The sequence below is a fragment of the Rhea pennata genome, chromosome 2 (genome assembly GCF_028389875.1).
Source record: "Rhea pennata isolate bPtePen1 chromosome 2, bPtePen1.pri, whole genome shotgun sequence".
NCBI classification, from domain to species: domain Eukaryota; kingdom Metazoa; phylum Chordata; class Aves; order Rheiformes; family Rheidae; genus Rhea; species Rhea pennata.
Window position 1 is genome coordinate 21110926 of NC_084664.1, and position 15186 is coordinate 21126111.

The window sequence follows — 15186 nt, forward strand, 5'->3', positions numbered from 1 at the left end:
TCTCTCTGCACTTCTGTAAATTGTGGAGGCCAATAAGCTGCAAAAAGTTTGTACTTTTTTTTTTTTTTTTTTTTTTTGACACATCAACATTCACAACTCTTTAGATCTGCTCTATGTTTTTTTGCCCAAAGTGCTTTCTCTTTGTGTAGATGTATCATTGGTGCATGTCTGTATATTTTATGTGTACAATGGTTATGGGTCTTGTAGTTTGACTCTAAGATGACCTTGTGACAGCAGCCTGTGTCCTTGTGGACCACAAGACTAGGTGATTGTCCCTTTCTGCCTGTGGAGCTGTCAGCACAGCCACTCCGTCAGAATGCAGTGGCATGAGTACTCATGACTTGAGATACTGGGATTGCATTGTGTTCACCCGGCATTCTTTGGAGTCTGACTTTAAATTGGCAATATTATTTCAAAAAACAGTGGTAATGACAGTCCTTTGCGTGTGTGTAACTGTCAGACTTGAGCTGTATGTAGGGGGAAGTTGTGAAGTGTGTAGGTGCTCCTATTGTTGAGGAAATCCTCCCTTGCCTTTGAGGTTGGCACGTGTTTGTTCTGTGGCTGTGATACCCACTGAATTGTTCTTCCCCAAAGCCAAGAGAGCTGGGGAACTCTCCATTAAACTCTCTCCATTAAGTAATTTTATTTCAAAGATTTTTTCAAAGCTGTCATTTGTATTGAGTTTATATGAATTGCCTTCCTATCCAGACCTTTTCTCTTCTGTATTGAAATTGAACCTGTCCATTTCCTTGTATTATTTCTATTTTATTATCTCTTCATCTCTTCTTTGTTTTGATTATATAGTGTGATGTTATGAATACTATTATAAACAGAGAAGGGAGATACTGTACAAATAAAACGAACATTTACCAAAGTATCGTAATCCTTTTTTGTGGAGAGGAAGACACTGTACTCTGTGAAGGTGCTACTGAATTTTAGTTAGACATGATACCAATGTTTCTCTTCACTTACAGCAAAAAGTTGCACCACTTACTATCTGACTGTCCTTATATGAAGTCCAATAGTGCTTTACCATGTCTCCTTCTCAGCTCAGCATCAAGTTCAAATCTTATTCCTCATTTGTCATGCAATAATTTTGTGGTCTCTTTGTTATAAAGCAGAGGCTATAGAGGCACAGAGTCAAGTATAGAAACAGAATACAAGATGAATTTTCCTAGTGAGCCACAGCCTGCAGGTTGGATGACTTTGTAATATACAGTTTAGTTTTGACATATAAAAATCCATTGAGGATAAAAATTACAATTGAACCTTACTCTTCTGTTGTCATATCTTGCTCTGTGATTACCTAAGAATACAGTATCATGCAAAAGAGATTATGTGGACCACAAGATTGGTGAGGCACTGAACAAAATGATGACACACTTAAATTTGCACCCTATGTTGCAGAAAATGTTTTAAATTAGAATACACTGTAGTCCCTGAAGGGAGGCAAAAGGATGTGGTAATAAGATGTAGACTCCTTCAGTAGTCCAAATATGGATGAGATCATTAAAATTTTTCTCTGTGATAGTTATGTTGTCGCCTGTCCGAAATGAACTTGGCCTTATCTAATCCATTTTGTGGTGGACCATAAGTTTACGTCGGAAAGTCCGAGGACTGATTCTGTTTAGACTGCCATCTTTCTGATGAATTTTCCAAGTCGCTTTTGAGTAGAGTAGAATAGAACTGGTGATGTTCATTAAGGTTTCAGATAAGAGGAAATGAAGATTACATGTTTCTTTAATGTTCGGATGCAGGTTATGTCAGTGCTTGTCAGCAAGTCTGCAGTGTGTAGAATGTGTAAATGAGGTTAGAGAATTGGTGGCAGATAACAGTCAGGAAAATTTCACCCTAAATAATTAAATTTTCACTAAACTAAAGCGTGCTATGTACAAGGAAAGAAAAGTAAGTTAAAAACATTAAGACTGCTTATTGGGAGTACCTTTAAAAGTAAGGACCATCCATGTAAAGTGTCCATCTTTTTAAGATGTATTTAGTCCAGCTCATTGTATTCACCATATTCCTTCATACAGATCCTATCTTAGAAGATTCCCTACATCTTCACTATGTCCAGTTTCATCATATATTTCATACTCTTGGCAATCCCACTAATACAAAACGTAGCTCTGACTTCATCAACAGTCATGTGATTATTTTTAGGTAACTGCTTATGGGACCTGCATACTACTAGAAACACTGTTTGCCCCCGAGTAAGGAAAATGTTGAGACTTTATGTTGTTTTTAAAAAGAATAAGCACTTCTTTTTCTGAAAATTACACTTTGCTTCAAAAATAGTTTCTGTTGTTCTTAGACCCCAGACTTTGGACCCTTTTAAAGGGTCTCTGGCAGACCTGCATGTTGCAACTATCTGGGTGCTTTGTAGTCAATGATTTGGCAATGACCTGCCAAATTTATTCGTGTAACTCTTGGATTCATCGAGGCATTTTATTATGCTACAGCAAAATACAGATTCTGTGCTTGCAATGTTGGGGTTAGAAACTGGTTTAACAAATTTATTATTGAGATCAAGGAGAAAATGCTTTTTCAGTTCTCCTTTCTTTAGAGATAGTGGAGCCTGTGTGAACAGCGACGAAAGTGTGCTAAAGGCATAGAGAAGGATTCTGTCTTTTTCATCTTTAATATCAAAGTGTGTTGTGATTTTCACATAGACCTGATAACCTGTGTGAAAACTATGTGTTTCCCTATGTGACTTAATTTGATCCAGCCTGTGGTATTTGCAAGCCACCCAGCATAGTACCCAGAATTTTAGCATCCAGTCAGAACGAGTAGAATAACTCTAATAAAACTAGCTATTGTATGCTTTTCTATTTTTAAGAACAGTTAAACTTCTTTCTCTCCTCTTTGTAGATACACTATAAAGAAGAGTTTAAAAAATCTAAGGGCAAGTGCATATTTGTGCCTGATACCCCTCAGCTGAAACATGTGAAAAGTCTTGGAGCTTTTATTTCTGAGGTAAGACCTAAAAGAATGCAGAATTCTCTTATTCTCCTCAAACTTCTGTGGATTGAAGATGGATGTTTTTCAGAAGCAGAAAAATGGCTTATTCCAAATAACAATTCAGGTTAAAGATCAAGTTAATTAAAGAACTGTAATTAATTTATGCTCTGTGTGTGAGTAATAATAATTTGGAGTTATATAACACTTTTCTTTGAGGGTTCCACCATATTTTATTGACACTTCTGAGACAGTCATAGCTTCCTATTTTATAGATGGGTAAACCGAGAAATAGCGAAAGAATTTCTTGTTAGTAATGACATTGTCATTCAGTAATGACAAGATATGCTAGTTATACCTGTGCATAGTTGCCCTACCGTGGAGGATTCACAGCTTCACTATCAAATAGGAGGAGGGAAGGAACTGTTATCACTTTGGCCATCAGTGAGGAAGCGGGGGCAGAGAGCAGATAAATGCCATCTCCACGTGCAGCAATGCCTATACATGCATGCCCATGTGTGAGTTTTTTTAGGTCTTTGTGTATGCACACGTACCGACGTATATTACTACAGTGACAAAGAATTGGCATCTTCTGAAATGACAGAGCACAGTTTACTACCAGCTCTTCATGCCCCAGGTATAACGTGTCATAGGGTTGCATATCTGAATATTTTTCATAGCCGAGAATAGCATTAGGAGTTTTAACCGATCATTTAACCAATGATTGCTTTTGTTGAGGAGCTGTTGGTTCCAAGTGATTCTTCTGTCCTTGTGACCCTTGGAAAACTTAATTTTTTGTGCTACCTTGTACCTCACTTTTTGTGCTACTTTTTGGTTTATGATAGAGGACATTCCAATATCCCTATCTGGAGTTATGTAATTTATAAGCATTCCATATACTGTCTGTAATATATATATATATATATATATATATATATATATATATATGTATGTATATGTTTGCTGTACATCTACATCCAATATAAAGGCATCCGACTGATTTTTTGTGCTATCTATCTTCATATTTCTGAGATAGAATAATTCCCAAATAGCATAAACATGATGAAATTATACTAATTTTTTAAGAGACAGAGACTATCATATAGTCTACAAAAATGCAATGTAGTGAAAAAATCCATTTGTATGATATCAAAGAAAAGCTGCTAGTCATTACTTGAAGAAGATTTACAGATACAATGATATTACAATAAAAGGAAAGATATCTTTTCTATCATCTAACTTTTGTATACTCAGCAGCTAGACACATTGCCTAAACCCAATAATGTGATGGATGGTTTATCTGGTAAATTACTGACCTCTAGTGTCCCATAACCTGTTTTTGGTGAAACTTGAATACTTCTAAAATTATTTCTTGGTTGCATGTCTACTGAAGTGAAAAGGAACCCTCTATTCAGGAGAGCATCAATAAATGCTATAGCAAATTATTGATATACAGAATTAATCTCTAATATTTATTAGAGATAGTACAGTAAACACTAGTAATAGTACTAGTACTGTACTAGTAATAGTGTGGTAAGTTAATGACATTAGAGAGTATCATTTCCAGTATTCTTTGGTATTTATGATTACTTTCAAAATAATACCTAATATTACTGTTTTCTGAATTTCAAAAACTTTGATTTTGAGCAAAAGCCCCTCAAGTTTAGAGCTCTTATTCTAACCTGTCACAATGCCCTCTTATTAGAAATTGCTAGTTGAGCAATTTCTAATAGAAATTGAGCACTGGAGAAAGCACAGAAGAAATAAAAAAGGAATTTAAAAATGAGTCAGTAATATGAAGAGATTAAGTAGAAATGATGACAGAAATGCTAGCTTCAATCTTCCTGCCTTTTCCTGTTACATTTAATTGCTACCACTTACTAATTAGTAATATATTTTACTACTGGATTCTCACTGCTGCCATAGTGCAAAACTTTGAAAATGGAACGAAAAATATAGTTTGAGTTTTTTGGAAAGATTTTATAAAGGGTAGGGAAAATAGATGTTTTACTTACCTTATTTAATACTTCCTCCAAATTCTCGAATTGAATTAGCTGATACTTCACATAGCTTCATGAATTAGACACATGCACCTGAAGTATTTTAGAGGTATTATTTACAGATATATTTTTGCTTGAAAGTTTAGAAGACAGTAGTAAATCTTTTCCACTTCCACTGTTTTTATATCACTTTATTTAACAGAAAAACAATATGTATTATGACTATGACTTAATTCGCATTAACATTTCACCTTTTCCTCTCCTGTAGGTGAAGTACAAAGGAGCTGCTAAGAAAAACCTTTCCAACTCTCTGTACCAGCAGATGCCAGCTACAATTGACAGTGTATTTGCAAAGGAATTAACACAGCTACAGAGCAAGGTGCAATTTTAGAACAGAAAGATTATTTTGGTATTAATTGCATGACCAATCTGAAAGGTGTTTTGAATGGATACTTGATTGCCTATCTGATTTATCTGGGTTACTTTCTCATGCAGAATTTATCAGCATAACCGAATGACTTCAAGAACTCACTGTCCGAGTGCTGAGAATCAGATTCATTGTGTTTATTAAATACAAATTTAAAAGCAGGCGGTCTGTTCATTAGTCCAACAAAAGCCATTAGAAATCCATGAATGCAATAAGGAATTATTTAATTCAGTGGCATTGCACTGTGTGTTTAGAGGAGAGAAATCTTACATTATAACCATTTCAACTTAGGTAACATAATAGATTTAAGAAAATGTTTGATGCTGAAGCAAAGTGAAAAAGAAAATAAACACTTTAATGACTTTCACATTAGTGATAACAGTAAAAATATTTTTGATGTCATTATTAGTCCAAATAGCACTATTCACAACAAAATTTAGAGAATTACAAATATAAAATCAAATGTATTGAATACAGCGTAAAACATGCTATCCACCAGTAAAATAGTAAATTCTAGCGACTTCTGTAGGCTTAGAAATAATACCCTTAATGTAGGCCAATGACCCCAGCTTCCACTGATTTCAATGGAGCTGTATTAAGTATGTATTAAGTAAGTATGTATTAAGTATATATGAAGTTTTCATTGTTACTCATTGCAATTACAGTTCATAAAAGTCGTTTTCAAGCATTTCCACCTTTCTCTTGTTCTTCTCTTCTGCTCTCTTAAACGTGTTAATTACTTTTAGCTTAATACAGCAAATCTATGAAGTGAACATCCTCCTAAATCCATATTATGGACTATATCCCAATATTAATTCTAGTAATACAGCAAATTTTTTTTCCAAACAGGGAAAAATATTCAGAACAAAAGAAAACACTGAATTCTGGAGGCAGCTTGTGGAGAGATGCTTTAATTTGAAGCAATGTGCTAATTAAGGTTATGATAAGCAAATATAATAACATAAAATATATTTTACTCTTTATAGTTTGAAATGTAGCATATATACACTCAAAGCAATAAAAGAGCTGAGATGGCATTAATGAGACATTTCATTGTGAAGTGAGTGATTAGAGGAATTACAGTAGAAATAAATTGAGAATTAAACTTGTATAACATCTTTAAGTAGTTGGCTTGATTTATAAAACATTAGTTAGGTAGTTTGCCACAGGATTTACTCTTGGATTCATTCCAAATGAGTAAATTCTACATTAGTTTACTCAAATAAAGTTAATTAACATAGGTGATGTAACAGAAAAGATAAAGAAATGAGACTAAAAATAAAAACATTTGAGTTGGCAAAAAAAAAAAAAAAAAAAAAAAGAAAAAGAAAGAAAAAGAAAAAAGAAACTCCTAAGGAAAGGACTGACATTTTCATTTCATATTTTTGAAGATTTTGTTCAATCATGCAATAGTCATGAAGAAACAAATATACGTACAAGAGGAGTTACAGTAAAGCAGAAACACTTCCTCTAAAATTCATACCATCCCCTCAGGAATAGGTGCATTATAAATCATAACCTACCACAAAACTTAGATACACTGACACATTTTTCCTACTTTTAGTTACTGTTGCAATGGACCTGATTTTAATGCTACTTTGAGAGAGATCCTAGGGGATTTTCTAGTGGAAAATCTTCTCTACAGTATTCAAATCTAATCCATATTGTGCCCATCAGTGTGGTACCTAAGTAGCTAATACAAGGATTTTATATTTCAGCTGGGTCAGGATATGGCAAGGAGGATTTCTGCTGCGTCTTCCTAGCTGGGACTGTAAATTTTCAGGTCACCTACTCAGCCTGGGGAGGGGGAACAAGTGCAGTACTTGCCAGCTGTTGTGCTGACGCTTGCAGATAAGCTGCTGGAGAACCAAGGCCACGGCCTGTTTCATTGAGTTGATTTTAAATAGGTTCTGAGTTGCAGAGATTGGGTGAAAGTATGGGTACGTGTCCTTCCTCCCGTTCCATTAGAACGTGTTGACTCCTTTGACTCCCTCTTGATGTTCCTTGGATGCCAGGCCTGGCAAAAGAAGCCTCATATGAGCTTCACATATTTGGACAGCTTCTATCAGTTTCATTTTTTTCCCCTGAGTAGTAAAAAGGACTATAGCCATCTAAGTACCCTTCTTAAAGTTGAGGAACTGGGTTTTCCTCCCTATCAGTCTTTCGTCCTGGCTGTCCTCAGAATAAGCCAGAGAACAGCATTCTTTTTCCTCACCCCATGATTTCACCTTCTTTGCAAACGTACAGAGCTCTCACCAGTTTCACCATTCAGGGCAAAAAGAAAATGCAGTTGATGAGAGCAGTCTAGGCAGGAAGCCCCAATTTCAGTTTTTCTAGAGAGGAAATAGACATTTTCTAGAAAAATTGCAATTTTATTAAGGAAAATATTTCTGAAGGAAAAATTCAAAACGTTGCTGGCCTTGTGCCATTCTTTTTCCTGACTAAATGCTAGTATGCTGAGTTCTTGCTTACTTGGAATATTTTTTTTAATAAGGTAACACAAACCATGATAAAGGTATCTAAAATGTCTTGGGGAGGAAATGATGGAAAGAAAAGAAAAAAAAAGAAATATATGCTTCATCATTTTTTTTATCACTTTGTTTCTGCCATAAGAAGAGATTGCACTGTTTTTCTTCTTATCCGAAAGGAAGAATCTAAAATACACTGAAGACAGTTTAATTTTCTCCTTTGTGCAGTGCTGCAATATCTCAAATAGTAACTATATGTCAATGCTCAACAGTGTTTTCTGTTGGTTTCTAAAGATGATGAACCAAGTGAATCTTAAGCAATATTTTCAAGTTCTAGAGAAAGTTTTAGTTTTTGTTACTTATGAACAGAATCCTTTAACTTTCAGATTTTTCTTTACTATAGTATAGCTATTTTTGTGGTTTACAGCATAATCTACAGTCGTATTACACATTGTCCATCTGTTTAATTCTTCATTTTTCTTATAGTATAGCAATGCATATTTAAGATTTTCTCTTTTTTTAAGGTGGCAGGTAATTATTAGTTTCTTGGACTTCACTATTTTTGTTTTAAACAAATACATCAGATAATCTAATCCTCAATTTAGAGATTAAAATGGCATTTTCTGTGATCGTGAAAATTCCTCCTACAAAATTCTACCTTAAAGATTTTAGGGGAGTTCAGCTTAGTTTCTTTTTCCATGGGCAATATGAAAATAAAAAAAATGCATTTAAATTATTCTAAATTATTCCAAAACAGAGCGAGTCAGAGTTAAATTAAAAGGCTTGCTTAATTCAGGTCTGTATTGACACAATGGCGTATGAAAGAGAGACAAGAAAAATAAAAACCTAATGCTTACAATCAGTTCAATCTGAAGTAATACACACTTAAATAATTGTCTTGTATTCCTGGAGTTACTAAGTAGTACCACAACAGTGTCAAAGTTATGTGAGTGACCCCTAATACCTGATCTCTGTGTAGAGTCCTGTGATGCATATGTATATGTGATAATTAAAATTCAGTTTATCTACAGCTTGGAAATTCTGCCTGAAATGGGAAGTATATGTATAAGCACATGATAACATGTAAAATAAGAGTTCTAAGAATACTGATGAAACAATCATCATAAACACGCTCCCATGCTTGTTTAGCAGTACTGGAACTGATTTATAGGTATAGGAATATTTCTTTACACCTGTCCGAGTGACTACAGGAGACAACCATTTAACTCTGTCTAACCTGTGGTTCCTTCAAGGTTACATGGCTAGGTTACAAAAGAATATTGTGCAAAGCTTAGTAAAAGCACAAATGTCAATAGCAAGCCAAATATTCTTACAGTAAGCTAAAGGAACAGTCTTTTTTCCCAAAATAGTGGACACACAACTATAATTTCTGTTAGTTCTCTCACACTGGGATTTGATTTGCTTTTGATTTTTGATGCCTTGGCTGCATCCTAAAAAGGTAGATGTTGATGCAAAGTGTTAATGTAGTAGAAAATTTATAAATTACTGGATTTTGGAAGTAACTGTGAGGCCTGCTTTTCAGAATTCAGTGGGAAACATCTTAAAAGTGACAGTGTGAAGTAGGGGAAGTAGCAAAAGAGTTTTTGGGGAATATGTTTGTATAGTGATTCCAATTTTGCAGCCAATTATGTGTTAATGTTTTTAAAGAGTATTTGCTTTCCCATTTGCAAAATGTGATCAGTATGGGGAAGTCAAAGTCATTTTTTGTTTCACTTTAAGATTTGTTTGTTTGTTATCCCAAATACCTAATCATTTTGGATTTACATTGTGTGAGCAGATGGCACATTTCATGTTTCCTAATTTTATACTTGCATTCACAGAGTAGCAGTGCAAAAAACTACTTTCTGTCTTAGTCTTTCAGCCTATATATCATTTTGTAATCTGAGATAGTCAGTGTAGATACTTATATGTTGCCTTGGGCATCCTGATCTGTGACTTGGATGCAATCTTGCTGCCTTAAACATAAACAGATATGACATTTTCTCACAGTTCTTAGTATCCTTTCCTAAAAGAGGCTGAATCACCGTACTGAATCCTGCCTCAAAATTTTCACAGTATTCTTTCACTGCTCTTGAAGGTTTTAATTTCAAATCCTCCTCCTGATCAGCTTTCGATCTTATTTAGTATTTGCTGTTTTCTTAGGGATTATTTTAATGCTTACTCTGGAGAGCTATTAGAAAATGAATTTTCTTGATGCTTACTGCCTCTCCAGGCATCAAACCTGGTGAATTTTCTTGATGTAAGCATAAAAGCTTATGACCAGGATAAATGCAATATCAGCTTTTTGAGGCAGTTTTTGTATGTGATGTGTGAGTATATCGAAGTATAACACAGTATAGTGTAAGCTGGATGAATGCCCACCTTTCAGCTCAGTTTCTATTATAAAAATGATTTTGTTTATAAGCTCACATTCCAAATCCATTTTCCTTCACAGTGATGACAATTGAATGTAAATATTATTGTTTTCTTTGTGAACCTAGGGGCTAGTCAAAATGTGGATTGTGCTAGTAATTTCCTAATAGTGGAAGAAATAGATGTTTGGCCTATTTGTAATTCATATAAACCTGTTTATTTACAAAGAATGCACAAAGCATTTTCTTTTTTTCTTAACACAGAAAAAACCTCAAACCTTAAAAAATACTTACTTTGCTAATAGGTTCATGTATATTTTCACATAAATACCTTTCCCTTACTCCTTTCTCCTGGCTATATTTTCAGCTCGATAAGGTTACTTTTCTGTATTTGTAGATGTGTGCTTTTATTTTTTCCTCATTTGTACCCATTTTTCTGTTAAAATAAGAGACTCAGAGAAATTTCTCTGCTAACTGTGCCTCATGTGTCTGTTTTGGATAGAAGCTGCTATTATTTCACGGTTCTGGTTCCATTAAGGAGCTTTATTATGTACTACATTTTTTCCTGAATACAGGCACACTACTACCGTAGGTTTAACCCAGCTCGTAATGTCATACCTGCTCTGCACCCAAGTACATTATTGGTCTTTTTAGGTTCTCTATAAACAAAAGCATGATGCTGAGAAGGGAACTTCAGATTATGCCCATATGAAGGAGCCTCCAGATATTAAGCATGCCATGGAAGTCAGTAAATACCAGAGTGATGTAAGTATCTCCCTCCCTGGAACTGGCTCACTGGCTTTGGGTAGATATACCTATTATATCTAACTAAAATGAACTGCACATGATGTATTTTCATATTTCCTTAGGTTTATTTTTATATTATTTGCTATAATGTATTTGGGGATATGATGTGTGTATAATATGTGCTACAAGTAATGTTATGTGACTTTTATGCTAAACTGCATTGGAAAGAGTTTGTTATTTTTTATTAACAGTAGTTATTGTTAAATGCTATCTGTTTGAAACAAGATTACAAAGAAAGACTGAATGAATTCATATATACCTACTTGAACTTTAAAACTGTATTTACTTAATACTCTTCATTTACATAAACAGCAGTGTGGCTTTGGTACCTTATACTGTCAACATTCATACAGTTCTGTGAGGGGTCTGTCTAGAGGAGAGAAGAGGGATATTTCTGACCTGATCTTGCACACTTTTATGCACATGAATAATTTTATTCCTGTCTCATGAATAAATATCTAAATGAGTTTCAAAGAACAACTCTCGACTGAATTTAGAGAACCTGAGCCACAGAGTTCAGTTTAATGCTTAGAATTGTTTTATGTCATTGATAGAACTATTTGTTCTCATAGTTTTAAGTACATCATTTATAAATAAATTAGAGTATTTAGGAATATTCTTAAAGGTTTTTTTACAGCTGTTTATTAACTTTTTGGAATTTTCAGGATTTCACAGTATAAAAGGATAATAATTGTATTTATGTTTTTTTGTTAATATCAAGTCAGGTTTGATTTCATGGTCTCTTATGCCATGATCTCTCCACGCATCATTGTTGGCATTAGAAATACTGCCAGGATTAGCCTTTTGAATTATAAAAACACACCTTTGAGAAAAAATATATGCTAGTTTTAGGTTTTATAAAAGCTTACTTATGAAAAATGTGAATTTTAGGAGAAAATTGTCTAGAATAGTGAAGTCATTTTAAAAGGAACACAAAAACTGTAAGAATGGCCAACAAATAAATGCCTTCAAAATTAGGATCTGTTTCTGTTGTTTGACTGTAACAAAGTCAAATCAGATAGAAATGTGATTTTATTCCTTTTTTTTATTATTTCTTAGACAACTTGGGTATTTGTTTGTGAGAAACAATACAGAAGATTAAGTATTGACTTTGAATTATCTTAAGTTTATATTATCTTCCTTACTGACAGTGTAACAAACACCATTAAGGTATGTAGGCAGAAAGCTAAATGTCATCCTCAGATATATGTCCATGTGTGTAGAATCTTGACAGCTGGCCACTGATTGAAGTTTGCCAGCAGCCTTTCAGGGAAGCATTATGTTTGAAGAATAACTTCTACTGGTAGGAAATACGTGAGTAGGAATTCTCAGAAGTAATTTGCAACCTGCCTTGATTACAGAATTCCTTCTTCCTGCCAAAATCTGACTGTCTCTGCTGTTGGGAATGTCAGGATGTCAGACTGACAGAGCATGGGAGCTATGAACATGAACTTCGCTCTTCATAAGCAGGGATTTGTTTTTACTTAACAGGAGGAATGATGGTGGAGTACTAAGGCAGGAAATAACTTTGGGAGGAGAGATAGGAATCCCTCTCAGAGAAGGTGGTGGGACCGGGAGGAATGTGAGACTAGCTTTTGCATCAGATTCTTCATAGTCTGAGGATTAGTGTGCTATTGACAGTTTTGGAGATCCTTGGTGCAAAACCCATTCCCCTTCTGCTATGGCTGTACTTCACCTGTTAACAGAATTAATGAGAGCAAGATACAGATGTGAGAGTAAATTTAAATTCAGTTGCTTTGTCTTCTTTCACCCTTAAAGCAAGCCAAAAAAGGAAATGGGGAAGGATTTATTATTATACAATTATTATAGTTTTGTACTGTGAAAACCTGAAGATTCCACCAAATACAGGAGGGGCAAAGCTGTTTTGATAAACAATAACTTTTAACAGCATGTTAAAAATAATGAAAAAACATGAAGGAGAGTATTCTCAGCCTGTCAAACTTCAAAACAATGCAAGCAAAGCTTCCATCTCTGACATGAAGCTCAAACCAGTTAGTTTCATTTAAGAGTGGAGTCTTTGTAATTGCTCAAAGGGAGCTACAATGGGATGAGGCTGTAATTTTATTATACATAGAGATGCAAGTTATGTATGTTCTGTTCTTGTTGAAGGGAGGTATCCAACTATTGTGGGTAATTATTTGAGCATCATGCTCAATATTTGTTTATGGATTTCTTGTTTTTTAAATAGTGGTTTAATTAAGAGCCACATGAGTTTTCATGTTTAAGGTAGAATATGGAATAATAAGCATGCTGAATGTGAAGTACTTGTCTTCTGAAACTTGGGCTATTTGCAGAATCACAGCTTTGAGAAGTGCAGTGTAGAAGAGAGAAACTACTGAGGGAATAGGAGGACAAAGCTCTTTTATCCACCACTCAGTACAGTATACCTATGGGAGCAGATTGCATGTTTACCTACAATGGTCTGCCAACTCAATTCAACCTTTACATGCAGGGCTTGCATCTAATAGGATTAGGACGTGTTTAAGACTATTTACTCAGCCTTAAAATAAGGCTGACATTTATACTCAACTGTGTGAAAAGTGCAATTTCCTTTAAAAATTAAGACTGTATTCAACTTACAATGCGTTTGTGCTGACATTTTGAAACTGTCATGTGCTGCAGGCCTTCACACCACTTTGAATATCATTAACACGCTGCATAAGTGTGGGTTGAAGCAGCATAATAGGGAGATACTTTAAAATCTCCTGAACAATATGATCATGTATGAGAAAAACATTTTCCCCTTATTCATACTTTCACTGAAGGAAATTGCTGTCAAAGAACAAAAGTGACTTTTTAATGATAGGGAATTTACTTGAAAATGTATTTAAATACTGTATAATGTTAGAATGAAAGTATGTTTATCTAAAGTAGAGTACTTTTCTCTGTAAATTGTTTTTGTTTTGTGAGATGAATGTTCATGATGGGCCTTTGTCAACAAAGGCATTCGAAGAAAAGTGAAGGAGAGACCATCAGCCTACCTTATGTTGTATTTGGCTGATGTCTTTTATCTCATCTGGGAGTTTCTAAACTTCGGGCAAAAATTAGATGATGGTCCATAGAAAACGGTCACTCACAAAATAGTGGTTTTCCGTATGTGTAGCTGAGAACCAAACAGATGGAAGAAAGAAAGCAAGTGAACAGCAAAAGGAGATGATAATTAAGTATTTTGAGAAAGGAAAATACTTGTTGCATTGCCCCCAGGTAAATGCTGCACATTGCATTCTGTTAATATACTCAAAGTTGAGGATCCCAGTTTTGCTTATTCCATGGTCTGTCACTGTGCATGCTGAGTAGCAAAATAATGTTAAGAGTTTACACAGCAGTTTACATATTTTGCTTGGTTAAAACTGCTGATTCTTCTCGCAGCATTATATTGTATGAAATAAGTATTTGTTGTTATTCTGATTTTACAAAATGTAAAACTGGGATGGACTCGTCTGTGGATATTTAAAGGGCAGTTCACAGATCTGAGGTCAGCACCCTAGCATCTTTTCTCTTACGCTTATATATGAAGCAATGCTGCTTTTAAAATGTTAGTTGACAATTGGGCAAACATTTAATATATGTATACTCTTTCCAGTACAAATTATTTCAGTAGTAGTAATTTGTAATGTCCAACTGACCTTTAAATTTGAATATTTAAAAGTCTACATTGTCTTAGACATACGGCTTTTTTCCTGTTCACAGTATTGCGCAGCTGCAATCCACACACACAAATGAGCGGATCTTACATTGAGTGTGCTCAAACACCTTAAATAACATCTTAGAATTTCTGAAGTTTATTTTGATGCAGATCATGTTAAAGCCATACTTCTCCTGGCTCTCTGTTCAGTGTCTGCATTAGAAAAACCACCTTGCGCTGACTAACTTTCTGATGACAGTGGTTGTCAACAGCAGGTCCCTCTGGGCCACTTCCAACTGGTGCTGAAAATGATGTGTTTACTCCTGATGTAATTGGGACCAATCAATTTTCAAGCCCATTACTAGCAGAGATAACTGCATCAATCTGTAATGGGCCAGAAATGTGTTTGTCTCTTCTACACGAGCAGGGAAATAATTTTTACCACCACTTGAGGAGGGGACCAGAAAAGCTGTTGCCATTGATGATTGTCACCAGCTAGTCATTTTCGTAG

At 34.8% G+C, this 15186-nt stretch overlaps 1 protein-coding gene across 4 annotated transcripts in view; it reads left to right on the forward strand.

Annotated features, from left to right (window-relative positions):
- The window catches only part of NEBL (nebulette), a 264364-nt gene that overhangs the window by 171521 nt on the left and 77657 nt on the right, over positions 1-15186 (forward strand). For 2 of the 4 annotated variants that reach the window (XM_062569039.1, XM_062569040.1), the window contains exons 3-5: positions 2869-2973; positions 5224-5334; positions 10877-10987. The exons of the other annotated variants lie outside the window; for them this stretch is intronic. In XM_062569039.1, coding sequence (XP_062425023.1) covers positions 2869-2973; positions 5224-5334; positions 10877-10987 — 327 coding nt within the window. The remainder of the gene's footprint in view (positions 1-2868; positions 2974-5223; positions 5335-10876; positions 10988-15186) is intronic. 4 annotated transcript variants of the gene reach the window in all.